General features: G+C 41.9%; 1 protein-coding gene across 8 annotated transcripts in view; it reads right to left on the bottom strand.

The window, feature by feature from the left end:
- dab2ipb (DAB2 interacting protein b) overlaps positions 1 to 23,959 on the bottom strand; it is a 238,349-nt gene that overhangs the window by 111,044 nt on the left and 103,346 nt on the right. For 6 of the 8 annotated variants that reach the window (XM_029252910.1, XM_029252912.1, XM_029252913.1 and 3 more), the window contains one exon: positions 4,122 to 4,225. In XM_029252910.1, the coding sequence (XP_029108743.1) occupies positions 4,122 to 4,225 (104 nt within the window). Of the gene's footprint in view, positions 1 to 4,121; positions 4,226 to 19,626; positions 19,679 to 21,048; positions 21,545 to 23,959 lie in introns of those variants that run through there. The other 2 variants (XM_029252911.1, XM_029252918.1) reach the window with 2 other exon arrangements.

The following is a 23,959-nucleotide window of genomic DNA, read 5'->3' as shown; positions in this document are numbered from 1 at the left end:
CTACTGTAGGAGCCTTCATCACGATGCTTACCCCGAATAGCTCTACTAACAATTTTGTACTATTTACAAAGGGAAATATTTGTATAGTTGCTTATATATCAATGTAACTCACATTGTGGGCAGCTAAATACAGTTAATGGAAATAATAATAATAATAATAATCATTCTGTGTTTTTGAAGGCCACTTTTCTTTAACGGGTACTAGTTTACTGTGACATGGAGAGAACTGGCAGTTTACTGTTCTGTGTATTTGCAGCTCCTGAGGCTGTCAGTAGATGGCAGTGCAAAGATAAATAGGCATTTTCTGGGATGGGAGCTTCTGCTATTGACGTAGAATGCTTGCAAGACCCCAAGACCCTCAGGCCCCTGTTCCATCTCAACCCCCAATTACACTCCTGCATCGATTATGTGGCTCTATTACACTAAATGATTATGCCTCAGGTCATCAGTGATTGACAACTGGGCAAGGAAGGTGACTCTTTGGAATTAGTTTTTGCTGCTTAGGAGAAGAAGAAATGAAAAATCTAACTTAAAAAAATAGAAATTAGACACGTGGAGCTGTATTTCATTTATTTCCCATTTATTTTTAATTAATGAGGATGCTTTTCTCTAAGGAAACTTACAATGCTAGGTTTGTACACTAAGCTACTTACTATGGTTTATTTATAGAACTGAGTAATTTTCACTGCATCAGTTCAGGGTAAGAACAGCAATAAAGGTTAATGCAGCAAGAGAGGCATTTGAACCCTGATTCTGTGGAAGGCGATGGCTCTAATCACTACACAAGACAGAACTGTATGATTTGTAAAAAAAAAAAAAAAAAAAAAAAGAGAAAATCTCTGATGCAGTTCAAATGGCTTAAAGCAGTTTTTTTTTGTATTTGAAACATTTATTCATCTGCATACCATTATTACAATAATTCTGAATATTTTTTGTGATTATTAATGCATAACATTCCTCTAATTGTCTTGAAGAACTTGAACAGACTGCGCAACTCGGATCTTTATTCCATTTTATGAATCTCCTGGATTTTCATCATTAGCTGTAATGGACGAATGAAATATACAGCCTGCAGAAGTGAAATAGAATGAAGTGGGACTCGGGCCGGATGATGATCACCATGACAACAGGTAATGAAGTCAAGGGAACTGTAAATAAAGCCACACGGTACTGGCACACATGCGCAATTTATAGGCGCTGGTGCAGTGATGTCATCCGTGCGAACCCTAACCCCACAGAAGGGAAACTCGCCAACTCGGAACGTATGCGCTTCTGAGAACGGAAGCATGGCAATGTGTCCGCGGCCTCACCCTCATCTCTGTTGCGCTAATGATGAGTAATGTCCCGTAGGGTGGGACAGGTGGGGTGAGGATACGGCGATGGGCACATTAAGCTTCCTCTCTTTGGTGACACGAGCCTAATGAAACGTAGCAGCCCAGAGGCCTGCTGAACAATTATTCTCCTCGGTAGACAGGCAGCCGAAGATGAAGATCCAAAAAAAGCCAGTGTCATCTGACCAGAGTGAACCAGGTGTGTCTGCTCACTGGACCCTGAACTTCTCTCGCAGGTTCCCAGCGCTCCGTCCTCAGCTTGCATTTCTGCTCTGTCCCTCCATTTGCTCCTTACGAAGAAGTGACAGTGGGATTAGTCATCCTGCAGGAGGGGCTCGCCATGCCGCCTCTCTTCTGTCAGGAGCAACGGCCGCGCTAGTTAATCCACCGGCGCTACGCTGCCGGCTCCCAGAATGCTTCACTTGGCGAGGGAATGAAGTCACGTGAAGCACTGCGGGAAATCCGAAAAAGGCTGCGGTTCCCACCTCATTAAATAATAAAACACACGTTAAGGTAGTAATGTTAGCAGTCTTCACATTTATGTCCTCCTTTACCACGCAGCTAAGAAAAGAATACACTGAGCTTCTCAGATGGGACCAGTTATGCTAAGTGTAGCAGCACTGATGTAGCAATGTGGACCATAAACCTACTGTTTACTGATTCCTCTGGCTGTTACCTCCCATCTCGATCAAGGTACTCACTGCGAATTGATACTGTGAAAAATATGGCTGCGTTGTGCCAACTGTGGAATCACAACGCAGTCTTGGCAGTCCTACACCAATACGTACCGAGTTATGGCTGAGAGTACATGAACAGGACACTGTGGGGACGCAGCGGGTAGTGCTGCTGCCTCACAGCGTCTGAGCTGTTCGGGCATAGGTTTGAAGCTGGCTTAGTCTCGGAGGAGTTTTCATGTTCTCCCTGTGTCTACCACGCGTTTCCTCTTGCAGTTCAGGCAAATTAGCGATGCTAAATTACCATAGTTTGAAAGTGAGTGTGTGGGGCTACCCCGTGGGGACTGGTGCCCTTTCCAGTGTACCCTCCCACAACTTTGCACCCGCTGATTCTGCGACAAGACTGGGACCTCTTCATTTTGTCATTGTTATTAACATTCATCTCTTGTTTAGATGGTACGGTACTTTTATCCTACTTGCGACTTGTACTTCAGTCCATTGTTGGTAATGTCAGCGCCGCAATTCAGTGCAAACTGCTTGATCGCGAGTAGCTACTACAGAAACAGTGGGCAGTGGAGTGGAGCTTGGACCAGTGACCTTTCAGACTGAAGAGGACAGGTGCTCTTCCTTCACCACGATGCCACCGGCTGGCTGTATGTCACATGATAAGTGAAGCTCGCCTCATGGTAATTTGGCATAAAAACAATGAGACCTGAACCCAATGTTAGAAGTACCAATGAGACGCAGGTTTAAATCTCAGAACAACAATTAATTTAATATTTATAAGGTAAAATAAATATTTAATTTGGTAAATGGGGAAAAAATGTTATACAAACTGACAAAAAATAAATAAGTTGAGCTGTAAACAAGAAAATGCTACTTTCCGTGCGCTGAATAAAATCGTCAAAATTACATGTTTTCCACAGCAAAACAAGCCTTTCCTATGAGTTAAACATATGTGTAGCACATGCAGATACTGTGGCATTTGTTTATAATCAGCCATTTTTGAAAAAAACCACACTTTAACAGGAAGTCATGGAGGTAGGGTCCAGTGCAACAAATCCCCCGCACCCGCCCCACAAAATAATCACTGTGACTCACTACAACATGTGCTGCACTATGATCATAGCATTCCCAAGGCTCCAGTGAGCCAAATGTCTCTGGTTCTGATTGAACACACCAAACTTTATTGTACACATATTTCTCTTCATATCTGGTTTTGGCCTCAGTCTACAGAATCTCCAGTTTGTAACATAGATGTTATTAAAACTCAATGGGAGGTCTGCAAAGGGTTTATGAACATCAATTTGTTTTTATTTGCTTGCAACTACATGCCAAAAGTGTTGAAAATGAAGTTACTGGTTTTATAGATCATATAAATCTGCTCTATTAAAATCCCTGAAAGAACATCGAAAAAAGGAAAGTCACAAAAAATGCAATCACTTTTCATTAGGTAATTGCTGCACGGAAAAAAAGTGGTTAAAGTTAATATTCTGTAGTACATGATGTTAACGTTTTGTAATACTCTTGTGGAGCAGTTTGCACCCATTAAGGAGAGGACAAGCGAACAGGAGCATTAGCCAGAGGTCAAGGTGCATTTTTACATTGCTATTAAGATGTTTACATTTTTCAACAAAATATGCACCCTCTGACAAGGGCTAACCAGCAGAAAGGAGGCCTCTTTCTCATAGCTGTTCAGACAGAAGGCTTCTGTATACCACCAGTCAGCCAATTACCAGATTTTGTCCTTGTAGGAAGTGTGCAACAGATGCTGTCCCAGGTTCTGGGCACAAATGACATGATAGAAAATGAATACATTTTACAGATTTACTAAAAGTGATTAATCTATATATTGCTTTGTAGACAGAAACTCTCCAAAACAAAGTGTCAATCGCCAAAGTAGGTTCTTTGTGGAATATGCATGGGTGAAAGAGTATTGCAGATTTTGGTTTATGCAAAACAGAGAAACTCATGCTGAGAAAACCATTCTAGCCAGTGCCATTTGTGTCCCAGATGACTTGTATCACGCTTGATTCACACACCACAGTAGATGAGCAGCATGTGATACTGTGACGAGTGCATTGCTTTCTGTGCTGAGTTGATGATGGATACTCACCGTGACCCGAAAAGGTGTGGATGCAGAGGGCTCCATAGTGGGGGTCTTATCTCCTGCACTGCCGGGCATGCTGCGTCTCCGGCCCGGTCGCTCAGGAGGGGACTCTGAAAGAGGAGAGAATAGGCTTAGATGATGTACTGTAGCTCACAGACACTTAAGACTGCTTGGATTCTGACTGGAGTATTTTGAAATAAACCAGTAGTGAGTGTATACAAGCAAAAGCAGAAGTTTAGAGACTTTTATACAAAAAGACAAAAATGAACTTAACATCAGCTACTTCAATAAAGATCTATCCATTTAAATCGGAGAAATTTTGTTTTGCATATTCGGTCAAGAGAGCTGCAGGCAACTTAGTGGCAGAGGAGGTAAATTTTGAGTTTCAAATTCTATGATGTGCTCTGTACGTGTACTATTGAGCAAAGTATTGCAATGGAGTGGCTTCAGTAACCAACCCAGCTGTATAAATTGCAGGAAACAGATGATGTATAAGTCTTGTTCTAAGCACCTGTACAACAATAGTCAACTATCCTTCACAAGCTGAGCTACACTATACAATACAGTCAATACAGCTGCATAACAACATTTCACAATAGGAGTGAAAAGATAACTGTTTGCTACCTTGGATCATGGGGTAAATAATAAACCATTAAGTCAACTTTCAGAGACTTTTTTATATTATCTCTAGTTCTTTAAACTGAAACCAGCTCTTATGAATTTCACTGTATCACTTTACCATCAAAAAGCACATGTGCAAAATCACCATCAAGAGCAAACAGCAATTTCACTGCAAACCTTGCTGTGCGCTTTCCTTTCAGTGTGATTTCAACGTATGTAACCTCATTAGACGGAAGATTAGTGCATAATAAGTGAGAGGCTGGCGACTAAGACGTTTCTTGTTGATCTCATTGTCCTCATTTGCTGATCCCTATACCTGTCCATATACCTGGAATGTGATGAAGAACTTCATGCGTCTGAACAGACATTCAGATCCATCCACAAGTAAGCACTGCGTTCATCCCTCTTAGTGACACAACCATGTTATGCCCAGTTTGGTTTACTACTGTCAGTACAAACACATTGGTAAAGCTTTGCTAAATAAACACACCTTGCAGAGCAAAGCAGTCAGGCCTCACTAAGCCACCTTCTGACACCAGAGGTCCCAGTCAAAGGCAGTGGTGAGTAATCGTGGCATCAAGTTTTAAAATGTGTTTACAGGTAAGGGAAAGACAAACTCATCCTCCTACTGCAGCTCAAGTGTACCTGGTAAATATCGTTTGGTCAATACACAAACAAAAAAAAAAAGGAGTGTAATTATGAAAAAAGTACTGAGAACAACTAATTTCCTCACAGTTCCTTGCCACCAAAGTGCAGGATTCATTAGCAACTAGCATGCACATCGAGCCTTAATGAGAACCCTGTCCTTTGGCCAGATAGCTACAAGTGGAGACACACAGTGCAGGCAGGTGCAGTGGATAATTTAGAGAAAAAAGTGACAGAACGTCTAACTGTAGACCAAATTAAAGCTGAACGCTGTAAACAGAACTTGGAAAAAAATGAGCTCCTCTACAAACTAGCATTTCCACAACTTGAACTGCTCACTGGACTTGCTACTTTCTCCAGAGTCATTAAGATGTTTCAGCCACAAAGACCATCTGTTAATAAGTCCCAAAAAAGTTCCAGAATGTACAGTTCAGTGCAAGCGCTGATGCAAGAATGGTGCCAGCTTGAGAGCCCTGGCTTGACAGGGAACAGCATAATCAGGGCCTTCAGAGACCCAAACGCCATCGTCTGTCCCGCAGTAGAAAGGTCTTATTCTCCTTGAAGTGTGAGGCAGAAGACTTTGCACAAGCTTTAAATATAAAGGAAAACTTAACTACCAAAAAAGAGGCCAAGTATTCTGTTCACCCCAGGTGGTAAAACCACAGGCATCCCTCCATGCATCTCTGAATAAACCTGCTGCTAGTTTCAAGTTAAGCTATTGGGGAAATTGCCTTTGAGAGACCTGGCAGCAGGGAGAGTGGGACAAGATAAATGGTGAGATCCTGACAGAGATCAGGACTCTGTGTACTACAAACACACACTAATTAAACCTCAGTGAATGAAAGGAAGACAAAAAGAACATCTCAAAAGGAGAACAGAGGAGGTGTCAGAGTGATGGATGGGTCGGTGGGGAGGCGCCTGATCTCAGACATGCGCTTCAAGACAAAAGGAGAACTACTGGGGAAAGGAAGCAGGAGATACCAGGCAAATCTGGGTGGGGGGGGAGCTTAACTGGGTGAAGAATGGCTTTGGTACACTTTCCTCCTGCTGAAGGTCGTAGAGTCTAAAGATGGAAAGCACCAGACGCTACCTTTTTAAATAAGCAACCAAACATGAGATTTCAGTCCCCAAATGGAACAGCTGATATGAATCTCAAAGTTCCTAACTTTACCATTTGTTTAGCAGGCACCCTGATCTGCAGTGACATATGTCACCAACAGTTTCAACATCTACCTCAAATGCCTACAGACGTCAAGGCTGTTAATGTAAGAAAAAGGAATGCTGACAGTGATCTAAATCTGGAAACCAGCAGCAGAAGTTCAGACCATTAATCCTTGACTTTGTTAAAATGATTAAACTATTACAATTACAGCAGCATGGAGAATAGTGCGTTAAGGGCATAAAGTTTACCATATCTCTGCAGGGGTCTAAGCTGTTATATCATTAAGAAAGTCATTTAAATTTAAATGATACAATAAAAATTCACTGCACTACAAATGTATGTCCTGCGATGAACTGGAATCCCGTCCAGGGTATACCCTGTGTCACACCCTGTGACTCGGGATTAGGCTGTGGACAACCTTGATGGTGCACTGAAAAAGTTGTAATTCATAATGGTAAATGCTTCACATAAGCAATAATAATAATAAAAAATCTAATAACGAGAAGATGCTGGGCTGGAAATGTCTAACACCACATTCATCTTTAGATTTTTACTAGTTTATTCAGATAGAAATCTTGTTTTTTTCCACCTCTTGGAAACCTGATGTCATATTAGTCATATGGCCCTCCCTTAACCACGACACCACCTGCTGCTTCTTGCCATCAAAAGTACGCCCACATGCTAATGTTCAAAACGGTCCTTTCACACAAGCATATTGAGAGACCAATAATGTAAGCTTTAGTTATTCCTTTTCAAATCTGCATTCTGGATGGTTTCATCAAGCCCAGAGAGACAGAGCGAACAATTCTTACTGATTAGCCTTAATTAATGCAAATTAAAACGTTCTGATTAACTCCTTAGTGCTCCTCAACAAGCTGTCCAGCTCCATTTATACCCGGACTCTTCTCATGTGCTTAAGGGAAAACATGGTAAAAGGCTAATAACCCCCATTAGCACAGCTATCAAACAGTAATTAGTAAACATTATGACAATAAGACAGATGCAGCTTCCTAGGTCCACAGCCGATTTAATGGATTTTTGAGTCCAGCAAAACTAAGAGCTGGCTGTACCGATACTACTTATCCAAGGCACCTCAGTTTAACTTGGTAGAGAAAAACCGGCACCACACCTCACATCTTGTCTATGGCTATCTTCAATTCAACTTTTCTGCAGGAAAAAGAGCGGCATTTCCTATCTGAATATTCTGTAATTCTGCTGGGGTATCTGTCCTGAAATTCAGGGCACTGAAATTCTTTGTGCGAATATCCTGAGGGATTGCAGTTCTGCTGGTAAAGAAATGAAGTTATTTGCAAGTCCAAGATACAGAAGAAAATACCACCTAAACATATTTTATCTTTTACCCTATTTCCAAAGTTATCAAACATGTTATTTCCTGCATATGTGCCTATTGCTCTGTTGCAAATCAGACTTCTTCATGGTACAAATTAGGCATTGTTTTCTTTGTTACTTCTGTAACAGCACAAAAATTTGCATAATTAAGTTCGTTGAAAAAGCTGTAAGTAAGAGGGGGTATTGTGGTGTTGTGGATTTGGCCAGTGCCTGCTGTGTGGTGGGTCTGGGGTTCAAGTCCTGCTTGGGGTGCCTTGTGATGGAGTGGAGTCCTGTCCTGGGAGTGTCCCCTTTCCCTCCAGCCTTGCACCCTATGTTTCTGGGTTAGGCTCTGGTTCACCGTGACCCTGCTTGAGACAGAAGGTTGTTGACAATATGACTGTTAGTAATATATTCAATCAATGTATCAAAAGAAATCAAATCTAAACCTGATCCAAGGAGGGAAGACTTGTACCATGACACATCTAGTTTAGCTTAATGTCTTTTGCCATACGTCCTCAAAGCGCACTCATTGAGGTAGGTTTGCCTATAAAAGGCTGTAAGCGGCCAACGTTTGCTGAACAGAAGTCGTACCTTCAGCAAAGGAACTGCGTACTGAGGTGAGAAATTCCACAAGGAACACCAGCAGGAAACGTGTCATCTTCATTCGCAAGTCAGTAAACCACCGCCTGGTTTATTTGTGCTGAAACAATGTGATAACCATGGAGCTACTGCATCCTTCCTTCTTTATTGTTATGATGTGACCACAGAAAAATATTTTGCAGAAAAGTGACTCTGTGTGCTTATTAAAATAGCAGTAAACTATGTCATAACAAAACATCTGACTACTGAAGTAGAACTTATTTGGCACTGAGAGACCTCAAAAATCTGTTCGCTTCTGTACCAGTTTGAACATTTGACTTCTCCTATGGATAGGACTGAGGAGAGAAGACAAGCACACTTTTATATACACATTTATTTACATGTAATTATTCTCACGGCTATAAAAATCCTAATTTCCTGAGATATCTGTTCTTGTACTTTACAGCAAATTTCTTCATGGTTCCTCTATCAGTACGGTACAGCTGGACAGACAGATAAATATTAAAATGAAAAGCAGGTTTAGACACTGCAAGCTCAGTGTCCTTAATGACATTAAATGAGTTAACATAATTTTATACATTACTGAGCATCCATCTTGTAGGAAATATTGCTGAAGGGATTGTGTTATGTCTTGCTCCACGTTACAACAGCGTTACTATAATGTACATATTGCACATATTCCTGCACACATATTCCAAAACACCAGTCCTCAGTCAGTGAGTGCACTAGAGCAAAGTATATCAACACTCAGATACCATCATATTAGGATTTACTCTTTAATCTTCATACACTCACAGCATATTCAGGAGAAACTGTACTGTGCTGAATTTATTTTAAAATAATCTTCATGGAGCCATGTATATAGTCCTTGTGTTGAGGAAAAAAAAAAAATGTTTCATATATTAAATATAAAATACACTCTAGAATATATTTTCTCTCACACACTGTCATTTACATAAACCAATGATTTTAACAAAACAAATATTTAACAAAAGTTCAGTAGCTGGTTCTGTACACCACAGGCCCTAGAGGACCGAAGGTAATTCCACAGCTTCGGCTTGCTATAAAAAATAAACTATTCTCTGGACTTTTTTTGCTGTCTGTGTCCTGCTTCAGCTCCTTAAAACTCAGCTTTCATTTTTCTGATGTTCAAGGACAATTTTCTTCCAAGGGTTCCCATGGAAACCCAGAAATACTATTCTGACAATTTAAATTCTGGTCTAAATCCTTTAACTCCATATGTCCTTCTTCTTTACCTTTACTTCACAGGGAAACAAGGGAAATATGCACAAAAATCTACCTTTTTTGATAAAAAAATATTATAGAACCAACACATAATGTAAATATTTGTTTACTTGCTCCAAGTAATTTTGCATACGTAAATGGGGGAACATAGCTTTCAATGAGAAAAGATGTTCTGTAATGAGCAAGGCTTTTCTTGCACTTTCCTTCAGTGGAAGCCTGGTCATGAAGTCATGTAAAAACGGGAACTGTTGCTCTTGTGAATCATTACTTACAACTCACGAAAAAAATGGAATTCATTATACTAAAAGCGCAGTGTTGATAAGTTTGATCGAAGACATCCATAAAAAACAATATAAACCATAATTTAATGAAGACAATATACATTGTGTGACAGATATATGTTTGTTCAAAGTAATAACAGCAATAATTTGGAGATGTTAATCTCTGCAAAATAAACAGTTAAATACAACCAAATCTGGAATTCAAAGGAATTATATTTCATTCATAACAGACATTGTCATATTGCCAGTAGGTTGATTTATACATTAAATAATGATCATTACTCAAAGACAAGCGGATCAGTAGCTAAATTACAGGGAAGTTATGAATAAATTATGAATGTAACCATATTTAACTGCAAAAGGCTGTATGACGTCGGTAAGGGTGACATGCCAGCAACATAGGTCTGTATCGAGGCAGTCAACCACTTGCTGAGGTAAGAGGACATGTAGACTTTATTTCTTCCAAAAACAGTCTGATGGACAGAAAAATGTCTACAATTGTATGCAAATGTGAATCAACAATTAAAGGCCAAAAAAAGACTTAATGCCACCATTTATAACTTGTATCATGTATGACGATGAGATGCGTTCTCTGTGAACCTGGATACACTAGATTGTGTTGTACAAACAACATTTCACTATATTACTGTACTGAGTCTGAGTGTTTATACCCTTCATTTCATTTAATACACAGTTCCAATGTGCTATAACCTCTATACTGGTTTTGGAGTGTATTGTCTGATGAATACTCCAATTCAGAAAGGAAGTAAACGCACCAAGTCAATAACACCAAGTACAGTCATACTTCCGTGAAGAACTGAAAATTATTTAAACTGGCTTCAAAAATGTTTATGTTACAGCAGAAAACAGGACTGAGCTGTTCAGTACAAGGAAAATTACTCATGGGCCTATCAGATCTTAGGGTGTATGAATCTACTGATGTTTTTTCTAATTGTACGACACAAAACAAACATTGGGAAAAACATAGAAAAAAAAACAGAACAGAGAACAACAACTGTGTTCCTGCAAGCTTTTGGACACACGCACAAAAAATCCCATCACATCTTATCTGTCACAACTGAGAGACACATCTGTCTCTTTTGACCCAGCGTATTCTTGAGTCCAACACCAAATTAACCTCTATTAACATGGGGTCAGACAACACACTTCCTACGCTCATCTGGAATTGTTTTCATTCAGGAAGGCTCCCCCTTTCCCTTTTCACAGTATTCCACACAGTCTCTGGGCAGAAGAGGGAGACGCACTTAACCCCTGCGGCATTGAGCAAAGACACACTGGGATGGCCAGAAAACGGGAGAGCGGCTCGGTTAGGCCGAAACATTAGTACCTGCAAGATCATCTAAACGCACACGTGAACCGATCAATATATTTGTTTTGTGGATTTAATTTGATATGAAGGGGCAGCAAGTGAGCATTTGGCTGGTAGGCGGCAGCAGGGGTAATGAGATCTACATGGAGATCTCGTCCTCTTGTTGATGATCCTCTGCTTGCCTCTTGAATGCCCACCAGCCCTGAAGCTTCAGAAGAAAGAGCAAATCATACATAAGGGCTTATGATGTTTCAGATGTGTCCTACTGCCTCGTAATGGAAACAAAATTTTGACAGCATGCAGACAGAGAAGAGGAAACATCTGGTAAGTACCCTTTGCTGAATTAATGATGCTGGTACAAGTTTCTTTACCAATTCTCGCCTCTGCAGTTGGGAATATGTGAGCATGAAGCACAGAGTATCAGCTTTTCCCCACATGTCACTCTGCTATGCAAAGCATTTGTTCGTTCCGTCCCCTTGATTCCCTTTTTACACAATCAGGCACCGCTCTCATACAGATTCCCTGTCAACACGTCCAGATCTCCGTGATCCGGAAGCAACGCAATTCAGCCGATGTCAACAGCACGACCGTCTGTCACATATGGAGATGTGGCTCAGCGTAAATGAGACCCCTGCTCTATTTATAATTCCAGCGCAGCTCTGTCTCACTGCGCGTCCAGGTTTTAATCGGGCAAATGCGTAGGAAACGAGCAAGCCAAAAACATGCAGCCAGTTGGTATTGGTGTTCTGAGCAGAGCTCCCAACACCTCAGGTTCCCCTCTGACCGGCAGTCTGCTGGGAACAGTCACGGGCCAGGAACGCGGATGCTTCTCACTCGCATGCAAAAAGCCTCTGGGTGCGATTTCTGCTCTCTGCCCTGGTATTTTTTCAGTTGCTTGGATTACACAAAGAGGGTGCGAAAGAGCCAGAAGATGGATCCCTGTTGACATTCTACCGCTTAGATAGCCAAAGATGAACAAAAGTTATCGAGCAGCTTACAGCTCATCAAGGTTACCATGGCATTTTCACTAATGCAAAGCTTTAATATGTATACTGTTTCAACAAAAGACGGTATTCACTGTCTACAATCAGATACCATATTAATTGAATATATAATGCTAACATTTCCTGAAGCTGGGTTTCAGATATTTTAGTTCATAAATCGCTACTGTTCAGCAATTACAGACAATACTGGGTTGTAATTTGTTGCACACTGGCAGTGTAATTACCTTAGTCCTAACTCGATCACTTGCTGGACATTTCCATCCGCTGGAGGTTACCTTGCATGCCTGGACATGCTATCACTTGTCACACAGTGGCAAAACCACATGCCTGACAAATGCCATGTTGTAGCAGCATCTTTATCCATAATGAATGTTTTAAATTATACTACATAGTTTCATTGCTTAGCACACATTTTTTTTCCCAAGAAACTTGTAAAATGTGCAGCTATGTCCATTAGCACAGCTATGTAGTTTACTGAAAAAAACTCTTCTTGAGTGTAGCATTTCACTTTAAGATCCAACAGTCCTCTTTTTTCCTGGGAGCTCTAGCTGTAACCCTTCAGTCAGGGTTTTAGTTTCTTATGTCTTACTTTAATTTTATTCCCATTTGCAATTCTAATGCCAAAACAACAGTTTGTTAAAAAAAAAAAAAAAAAAAAAAATCAGATACTAGCTGCTGAAAATTTTTGCTCCATAAATTGTTCTCTGGGACTCCACAGGGCATCTTCTTGAGCCAATTTCCATCTAAACTGCCTATGATGTGTGGGCTCATGGTTCTTATTGATATGTAGCAGATGAAGTGGCTGTTGCAGGAATCACTTCAGACCATTGCTCACAATAGAATCAATGAAAATAAAAGCACATATTGAATTTCTGCTGTAGTATGTTTAATGCTCCATTAAAAAGTTCAGCAAAGCAGTAAATCATCAGTGTGAACCTTACAGGAGAAACAATACAGTGTAGCCTATATTCAAAAGTTCTTTACTGGGGTAAACTGATCATGAATTACTCTATCTTGAAAACAGGTATAAACAGCAAAAAATGTTTACAGTGTGGATCCAAATGGAGCGCTTAGCACATGTGCCTTTCAATCTGTTGACAAAGTTGTACACTTTGTACTGAGTATAACTGTAAACATTTTTGCATTCAGGATTAATGCCCCAGACATCTGTCACTGTATATAGCAGTAACATCATGCAATGAAAGACAATGAATACAAGGAAACTTAACAGCATGCAAACATCAGAACTAGTCCTCTGTTGGATCAAAGCAATAGACTGCATTCTCTCAGCAGGGCTCATTCTTCACATTGTGTGACACTACACCGCATTCCTCGCAGTGCACTTTCTGCATCTACGGGTCATTCCTGCATGTAATTTCACAGCAGTGTCTTCATTTCCTGAAAAATCCCAAAGAACAACTTTGCATGTTTCACTCTGGACTTTACATTGTCTGCATTCGTAACACCGCGGCTGGGTTCGGATGGGGCGAAGGAGGACGCATGGACAGCGTTCATTACGAACGTTTATCGGAACACCAGCACGCGGCGAGAGCTATCAGCGCAAACACAAGGAAATAATGCTCTTGGTCCGAGGACCTCGTTTCCTCAAGACCTGCACCTCAAGCTAGCCTTCCCAGCCTGCTTAACACCCCTCAGGCTTTTCTCCATTCTTTTCATTGGCCAACACGCTCAGCCCCTTATATTCCCCGTCAGTTCCCACAGCAATTGAACACAGCTCCATTTTACCCACAATGCAACTATTTACAATAGACCCATTTTTCGTTTCAAACTCCCAGTAACGCTGGTCGTTACAATACAAAACGTAAATATCAAGTTGACATAGAAATGATGGATGGGCTAAGCAACATTCTAAACAAACACTGATAAACACGTAGTCCCATTGATTTTGACTGAATTAAGTGAATGCCTTTTACAGTCCATTCAACTTTTTGAATGAATAAACAGTGTTAGCTTGTCAAACAATGGAAACAGCCAGCAAAAGCACTGTCAAAGGGGAATAAGATGATGGTCAAAATCGCTGCCCGTCAGATCTCTGCAGTGGACTTACAATTAAACTATGGTCTTTCAGGATTTTAAGCTTTTTTTTTTTTTTTTATTTCACCACTTACGTACAGCCAATGTTTACCTTGACTAACTGACATTCTATTAGAGAGTTTTCTCTGCTGGAATATGAATACTGCTTCATGTCAGCCAAGGCAGAGTCACATTATTTATTTATTTGTCTACTTATTTAATTTTTTAGGGCAGCATGAATTAACTTTGTTTCTGCTACCAAGCTACACAAAAATGTATCTTCAGAAGAAGGAAAAAGTTATTAAGTTTCTTCAAACCAATAAAAATTATATATGAACCACAGGGTTGGAACGAACAATATAAGCTCATCTGTGGACTTTTCTCAGTTTCTTTAGAGATTTATGCATCAGCTGTAATTCATTGCTGCTTATAATGATGCAATAATAATTTTGTACAGCATAATAAAACCAGTGAAAACCAGTGACAATAATGAAGAGCATAATGACTATGAAGGTTAAAAAGGTCTGTATGAAGGTGTCACGCCATATCATATGACACTATTTTACAGCAAAACTAACTGCAATCTTACATGCCCTCCACCGTTTTAAAGAAGCAGAAGGAGAAGATTCCTCCAGCAATTTTTCAAAGTGATCGCTATATTCTGCTACTTACAGCCACAAAGCATTGAAAACAGATGCTAATTAATACACTTCCTGAAGGTTTGAGGCATCAGAAGACATCTTTCATCTCAGGGTTACAGCGTTGGCAGTCTTCGATTAATCTACACCACAGTAAATAAATAGACCACTGGAGTGTACATAATCAGCCAATTTTTTATTCTTCCATTTTTCTTGACAAAGCTATTTCAACAGGAAAGTATATGGCCTTATCTGTCATTTATCTTTATTCAACAGTAATCCAAATTCTCAATATCTGAGCAGGTACATTTTTATACCTTGTGCTCAGTTTGACACCAGCACAAGAAAAATAACTAACAAACGAACGCCAATAAAGGCAGCTTTAAGTTGGAAACTGTGTGTGCAATGGCATTCTCTAGAGGAGACCTTGAGCAGACCACAGAAACACACAGGACTCAGTAAAAATAAACAATAAAAAAAAAAAAAAAAAAAAAAAAAAAATAAAAGAAAAATTTCTGCAAGGCTTCAATTATTTTGTATTGCATGTGTTTAGAGAGCAATAGGTAGTGTAATGGTTAGAAATATTGCTTCGTGATTGAAGGTCCTAGGTTCAAATCCTCAATCCTGCTGTAGTAACCCCAAACAAGGAACTTACCCTATACTGACACAGTAAGAGCACCCAGCTGTACTTATGGTTAAATCATTTTCAGTAATTTAACACACCAAATATGAGAACTTGCCTTGGGAAAAAAGCCTTGGCTAAATAAATAAATGTAAATACTAAGTGATGCACGCTGCACCATTGTGGGTTTACTACACTAATGATATGACCTGTTGGAACAACAGTGAGTATTTTAATGGAACTATCCTTGGGCTTTTCCTTTTTTCTCCAAAAACTAAACATATTTGTTCCTGTCTTGTAGGAGATTTTGTTGAAGACATGAGACGAATTCCCAGTTGGGCCTGTAACAACAACGTGTTGCCATTTTCTTTAAACACGGTTACCATCTAACAGCAAACAATACGCACTTATGGTACTACAGCATCACTGTATGTCTGAATTTCCAGTTTCCTGCTGTTGTGTGCTTCTATTAGTTAAGAGGACTTTTTAAAAACAGTTTTGCACTTCCTGAAAGACAGAGGAAAAAAAAAAAAAAAAAACCCTTGTTTTGCTTGGCAAATACTTTTCTTTGTCTTCAAATTACTTGTGGGAACAGTCTGTAGGAGGAAGCTGGTGTTTCCACAGTGGATGAAATGGACCCTTGTATTCCTGGAAGAGGCTGAGTTTATACAACCCACTTCTGGGAGCTTCTATTACACAAGGAAAGAGGGCCAGCTATGCAGTGCTGCTCTGCAAGATACAGCAAAACCATAATTCATTCATGTATGATTTATCAAAACTTCTGAACCTTTTCCAGGAGGGTTAGCCCTTTGATCTCATACTGTGCTTTTCACTTTCTATGCTACTTTTTGTTTTCAAACATAACACTTATCACACACACCAGTGGGGTCTATGGGGCCAAAATACCGATATCCCGATTTTTAAATAAATAAATCCAGGTGGTATGGTGACACACTGGGCAGCACTGCTGTCTCACCGCTCCTGGGATGATTGGGTGTACATTTAAATCCGGTTCAGCCCGTGTGGAATTTGCATATTCTCTTTGTGTTTTTGTAGGTTTCCTCCTACAGCCCAAATACATGTGTTTCAGGTTGACTCTACATTACCCATAGCAGGGGTATGTGCGAGCGAATGCCTGCGTGTAGCTACTCTGCAATAAGATTGGCCTCCTTCAAGGTGTACCTTGACCACCCTGGCACTCTATATTTACGATATAGGCTCCAGACCACTTCAGCAGTTACTCGAACAAGCTCTTAACAACAGTCAATGAGAAAATAAATTTAGAGGCGCTCAACTTTGCTTAGGTAACAGCATGGAGAATTGCGGGAAAAGGTTGAAAACAAACTTTTCCTTTCATAGGCCCTAGCGCTAAAACTGACATGTAGAGGCTCCTTGCAACAATCTTCAGCGATAATCTAGGTACATCTATCTCACTGTGTTTTTTAAAGGTAAAGCATTGGTAAATCTCCCAGATCCATCAACCCCAGCACAGCCTGACTCCTACTTAGAACCTGCTGATATAAGAGACACAGTCCTTCTGCCTCGGGAAGTAGACAGGCAATGTTGGCCTGCTTTTCCTCCTACTAGGGAGCGTTTGCTCAGCTTAGATGGTGCCTGGTAACCCTCATGGGAAGTAAAAAGTGCACCCAGGATGCCAGCTGTGTAGAGTCGAGTGACTGAGCCATGAATGAGAACCTGCATGTGGGCACCTGCGACACGGTGGAATCTGCCTCGCCAGGAGCAGAAAGAGCACAATGATATACTGTACTTATATCTACTACAATATCACATGCATTACAGGTTTTCATTTTATGGAATCTTTTCATCGGCATAAAGTACAATTACATGTATTCAGAGGTCAGAAAGCTGATAGCGATAACAGTTTTTCTGAGGACGGTTATTCAAAGCCCCGCATATTTATAGCTAAATTAAACTTTCGGCAGCTTTTCAATACCACACTAATTACACCAGTCGGTTTGACCCTCCTCTGCTGTAAATTAGCAGCCTGCATACCCACACACTTGCGTGTGAGAACAAGATAAGACTGCAAACCAGTGCACCATCTCTATTCATCCTGAAATAAAGGAATGAAGTTAATGCCTAACTTTATCTGAGGAGAGCCCCCTGTGCCCCATAATGCACTTCTCTAAGTATGCAGTACTCGTCCACCGCTCTGTGGTAGGGGGACTGAGGAAGGTCTGGATTTCGTGGGTTCGGGGGTCAAGGACTTGGCTGCTCTGAGCCTACCTCTGCAAAAGGCTAGCAGTGCTGTGTTACACCACCTCTGGGCCAGCTGCTGGAGGGGCCGATTTGTCATCCTCTCGCAGACATGTTTTGACTTTGATGGCGCAGCAGCTGACAGGGCAGCTCAGAGGATATTGTCTTTTTGAACCACTGAGAGATTATTCCCCCTGGTTTGTACTCATTTCAAACCCATTGTGATATACTTTGGGGGCTTTCTCTGAAAAGAGTGGTGACGGATGCGGCTTGGATGCGGCCGCTGAAGGTATTCAGGGGATAGCTTCGTTTTTTTTTTTTTTTTTTTTTAAACCCTTGCAGTAAAAATGAGTGTCCAATTGAAAGCAAATGGCAAAAGAATAAAGATGAAACAAGGAGTACACGTTCTAGGGGTTGCACAGACTAGTCGACTGTGCAGATTTGATGAATGCCCCAAAGTACGCAATATTTCCAATCTAACAGCACGGTGGCACAGCGAGTAATACTACAGTCTCACAAAGCCTGGGAGCTATGAGGGGACACAGGTTCAATCCCTGCTCAGTCTGTATGGAGTTTGCATGTTCTCCCCATGTCTGGGTGGGTTTCCTCCCACAGTCCAAAGAGAAGCTGTTCAAGTTCCCTGATAGTGTGTGAGTGACAGAGAGAGTGTGTTCCACTGATGTATGGATGAGTGACCCATTGTAAGTTGTGTATCTAGCAGTGTAAGTCACCACGGTGAATAAGGTGTGTGGGCTGATAGTAACACTACATAATGTTCATTGGAAGTCGCTTTGGAGAAAAGTGTCTGCCAAAAAAGTGAATGCCTAACCTGGATGTAAAAGTGAGCTTCACTGACTCTTTTCTTTGGGGAAAAAATGTCCATTCTGGAGCCATTTGGCCAAATGATAAATAATATGATACAAACTAGGGTAACATATTAAGAGATTGCAGACAATCTAGTACAACATGGTGCTGTGTGGGGTTCTTCTACAATGAGTGTCCAAAGATTTTTGCGTGCGGCCCAACATTGTAAAAAGAGGACACTCTATTGCTGCTTTTGAAAAGAATACCACAAAACTAAATAACTCAAAGTCAAAAAAATCAGACGGCAAGAAACTATAAATGAGGCATATTTTAAATAGTTTACATTTTGAGCAAGAAATGGTTTTTAAACATAGTTAATTCATCATTTGTTTTTCAATAAAAAAAAAAAACTATTTTTTAGAACCCGGATACAATGCCCCATCTTATCTGTTTTATATATGTACAGTACATATACAATATCGCCTATGTATGAGCTGTCTGTTGTCAGCGTATGCATTCAGTTTGAGAATACAGATTGATGGTTGTTGCAAAGCATTCCTTTCCCTTGTGTTTTTATTCACAATGTCATCAGCGATTAGTCAACATCGATTCGACTTTCATCACATAACTATCGACTTTAAAAAATCTGAAGTCATGCAACCCCTAATACACACACACACATTTTCAGAACCGCTTGTCTCATACAGGGTCGCGGGGAACCAGAGCCTACCCGGCAACACACGGCGTAGGGGGAGGGGACACATCCAGGACGGGACGCCAGTCCGTCGCAAGGCACCCCAAGCGGGACTCGAACCCCAGACCCACTGGAGAGCAGGACCCAGTCCAACCCACTGCGCCACCGCACCCCCCTACATAGCATACAATGAACTTGAAAATGCAAACCGACATTAGTAGCAGTAGTATTTCCGCCTCTGTGTTGAAGTAAATATACAAAAGGAGTGCTGATTGAGCTTACCTTTATATCTTTATCTGCTTTCGCAATGCAATGTTGACGCAGGAAGAATGACTCCTTTGCTGAGTCGCGATTGTAGCACTAGAGAAGCAAAACTGATTCTTTTATCTTTTACGCTTTGAATATTGAAATCCTTACTGAAGGCTCTCATTGTATGCCATGACCTCATACCACGACCAGAGACGCGATCTTTCCATAGCAATAGACAGATAACCGGAAAACGTGGCGAGATGTTGTAGCAGTGAGGTAACAACGTGCCATGGGGGAAAACAGACTGTAATTTCCCTGAGATGACAACCGCCTGGTGAGTTCATCCTTTGTAGGTGTCCCTGGCTCCACAATATCTCTTTCTTTAAATTTTCTTCCCTCTCTTTGTAACATAGCGTTAGGGGGCATGTCACGATGCCACTGACGAAACAGAAAACACATAGTCGTTTTCGATTACGTGCACCATTCATCCAGGGGGCACCCAAGCTGAAAAGCACTCCTGAGCAGATATTTATTTAACAAACCAATCTTCACACGCCATTAGTTTCAGCTATTGTTCTCTGGTTGACACAGTAAGTTCTTCCCAATTAGTTAAACCCGACCTCGAGACGGACCCCGTTCACCCCCCGTCCCCACAGGTCCTTTTCAGTCCACTGTAATGTTTCAAACGGCACCATCAGCGGCGTCGACTCAAGCGGGCTACAACAGGAGCAAGGAAACCTGCTGACTCCACACGAGGCTGACAAGTTTGGCGCCCAGGAACGAGCAGAGTCACGAGCTGCGGTATTATTACTGTATACAGAGGACAGAGGTCAGCGAGAACGTCGGTGGAGTTCGTTCCTGCTTCGTGGCTTAGCTGGGACGTTGGATTTACAGCAACAAGCAAAGGGAAATGCCGCGGCGCTGTAGTGTGGTCATTGTGTTCAGCAGGAACACACACGCTGGCCACTGGGGAATACATACTCTGCAGGAGAAAGACAGGGTTGTCCCCATTACCGACAGCAATGCTGAAACACCCCGCCACCAGGGCTGCCCTGTTCCTGTTTGTGTTTTCTTATTCCCTAACAACTTGGGGTCACGACCGCTGCAGAGACCGTTCTTGCATGGGCACGCGCTGCAAAATGCAACACGTCAGTGCATTAGCTTTAATCAATATTAAATGTCCACTAACACAATTCAATTTAAAGTTCCCCCCCCCCCTACTTTATTCATTTTGTAGCAGCTCTGCGCAACATACAGTCCCCAAATCCCTGACGTTATTCAAACTGAGCTCCTCAATTGTACAGTTTAAATGGGACAATTATTTCCAGGGTATCCCGGAGGGTCCAATGTTCATGTTTAAATGCATCAGTTACAAGTGTGAAAACTAACAAAGGAAGCCCGCAAAATGACTTTAATAAAGCAGAGTGGAAAGAGTAACAGATGCTGGCAGTTTACCCCTGTTTGGCGGACGGCTCCTGCTGCGTGAACGGCTCCGCTGCCTCTGCAGCCGCGTCCGGCCCAGCAGCCTGTAGTAGTAAGACGGTCTGCCAGAACTTTTCCTCGCTGTTGTCGACATGGTCCCGTACTGAAAATGCTCAGCCCCTGTCCGACACCAAGACCAGATAAAAAAAAAAAAAAAAAGAAAAAAAAAAAAGTCCCAGGAAAGTTGTACAACTTGTGGCTGCTGCTCCAGTTCTTCGGATCGCGGTGGGATCACAGTGGGGTGGCCCCGCGCTCCATGCTACAACCGCTAGCGTCTGGCCAAGTGGCTCCGAATACTTGCAGACTCTGGCTACACTGCAGGAGGAAGCCGACAACGTGGCCTCCTTCCAACAGATACGTGTGCTGTACTTGGACTGGAGAGGAACAGTTGGTATGCCATTGATGAGAGAACAAAAGTTGGGCTCGGGACAAAACGTGGCACGGATCTCCCACGGATCGGACTAGGAGTATGAGGCGCAGGCCAAACTCATTCGAGACATGTGCAAACCATTTTCTAAGTTATTCAAGCCAACAGACGAGCATTCAACAGTTGAATTTTTACAGAAACCTGCATGGTAAAAGTAATAAATACCTAGTTTTACATTAAATAAATGCTTATAAACATTTACGGATAATTTTAAAATGTGCTTTCAGGAGAAACATGCTGGTGTTTATTTTTTGACTCGTGACTCTGTAAAGTCAGTTGTATTGTGGTGAAAACACCCTTATTTTGTTTTCTACAAGAAGCTGGTGTATCTGTCAGGGATTCCTGAGAAATGATCCAAAGGTTGCCAGATCTGAAATTCTACTGCAGCTACACAGGTGTTATAGGCTACCGCTGACCTTTAGGGTGATCTTTGGCGGTGCTTTTTTTTTTTAAACACATTTTCCACATGTCCTGGGGCACTTTACCGGATCACATCAGATGCCCTCATTCAGAATCCACGCTTTCACGGGATCCTGTTCAGGGGGGACCCGAGTGGCTGGTTGGGGGTTATGCGTGCTCCTGAGGTCCCGCAGCTGGAGGGCAGACGCAGCGGAAACAAAGGGAGGCGTGGGCCTTGCCAGCAGCGGCCAGTCCCCCTCAGCATGCTGCCCTAGGCACAGAAGTGCAACCCCCATCCAGCCCCCAAGCATCACCATCCGAGGAACTCCACAAGAGCCTCTTCTTGCATATATAAACACAACACATTAGCGCAGGCCCTCCTGCCAGTCTGGGCCAGTCTTCACCGATGCTCCCCATCCTTATCTGAAGCTCAGCACCAGGTCATTTTGAAGTGTGCACCATGGTAAACCCTCAGTGCACTTTTGCTTTAATCACACTTGTTGCTCTCCTTTTATAGTGTCACCTACTAATTCACAATAAGCCCAAACAGACCCCTGAGTTCGGTAGGTGTCCTGCAAACCGATAATGTAATTTTCATAGTGGTAAAAATTACTGGAAAAAGGAGTGCTGAAGAGGAGAGCGAGGTTAAGAAGGTCTCGTGGAAATTCTTTCACTTCTCAGATGCTTGTTTATTACTACTCTCTGTGTGCTGACTGGTGCAAAAGAAGGCAATATTAATCATGTTTTTGTTAATTGACTGGCTGTAACGAGAATAAACGGTTTCAGTGTTGTTTTTCAAAGGATTTCACAGCACAGCTGGATACGTTGCACACCAGTTAAGAAACGCTTCCCTCGAGGCCTGTTCTGGATTCCGGTCTTAACCGTAAACTCTGCGGCGGGCTGTAACAAGGCATAAAAATGCAGTGAAACCAGAGCGCTGAAACTTTGCAGTCGGTGGAGCCGGTTGCCAGGTAAACCCTGGAAATATCCCTTGCCCCTGGAGTCCCTTGGCTTAAATGACATTTTTTTCTTTTCATTTCTCTTCCTCTCCCAACTGCTTTACACGATCATCTCTTGGCCTGGGCTGAAATAACACAGTAGTTAAGCTGTAGATTCCCTATCGTCAAGAGCTAGACATTTCTGTAGCATAGCTACCAGTGTAGCACGCCATTAGTACAACTGTCCATTTGTTTGCGTACCAGAGTCTTTGTGACCTGACCCCAAAAAGAAGGCAGCATCAAGAGGCTATTTAGAGAAAGCCCTACATTCTAATCACAGCTGTGATTTTCCCTCACGTTGGGTGTCTCTGAAACGCATGCCTTATTTCTGATCTAAGGCTTAGAGTGAGTCTATTTAAGACATGTTAGAAACGTCTTCCAAACCTTCCTGAATTATTAGTAACGTCTCAATCTGAAGAAGTCTCTTATTTAATATATAGGAAAAAGTAATTCCAAATCATATTTACATGTAATTGTAGAAGGTACTTAAGAATCTACGTATTTTAGACAGAAACATTGGCTAATAAAGTCATAATAATTGGATGAGCCCATCTGAGCATGCTGGTTGCCATGGTGAGAAATGGCAGGTCAATCTGTGGGACTTCAGGCCACTTCCTGTTCCCATGACTCTACTACTCAGAAAGACCACATTCCATGTATGCAAACTCTCCACGCTGGTCAGCACGAGTACACTCGAGAAGGAACTAACACACACAGATGCATACAAGAAGCACACACACACACACACAGTCTGAAACCACTTGTCCCAAGCAGGGTCGCGGGGAGCCAGAGCCTAACCCGGCAACACAGGGTATAAGGCCGGAGGGAGAGGGGACACACCCAGAACGGGACACCAGTCCGTCGCGAGGCACCCCGAGGGGGACTTGAACCCCAAACCCACCAGAGAGCAGGCACAGGCCAAACCTGCTGCTCCACCGTGCCCCTTATACAAGAAGCAATAGGTATATTTCTCCAATTTTTCCATACAGTCCTGTAAGGCTAATTAAATTAGGTGGTGAGCCTTTCCTATGCCACGTAGCCTTGCATGTTTAACCAAACA

The sequence above is a fragment of the Scleropages formosus genome, chromosome 6 (assembly GCF_900964775.1).
Source record: "Scleropages formosus chromosome 6, fSclFor1.1, whole genome shotgun sequence".
Lineage (NCBI taxonomy): Eukaryota > Metazoa > Chordata > Actinopteri > Osteoglossiformes > Osteoglossidae > Scleropages > Scleropages formosus.
The sequence above is the reverse complement of the archived record's forward strand: the minus strand, read 5'-3'. Positions and strand labels throughout refer to the sequence as shown.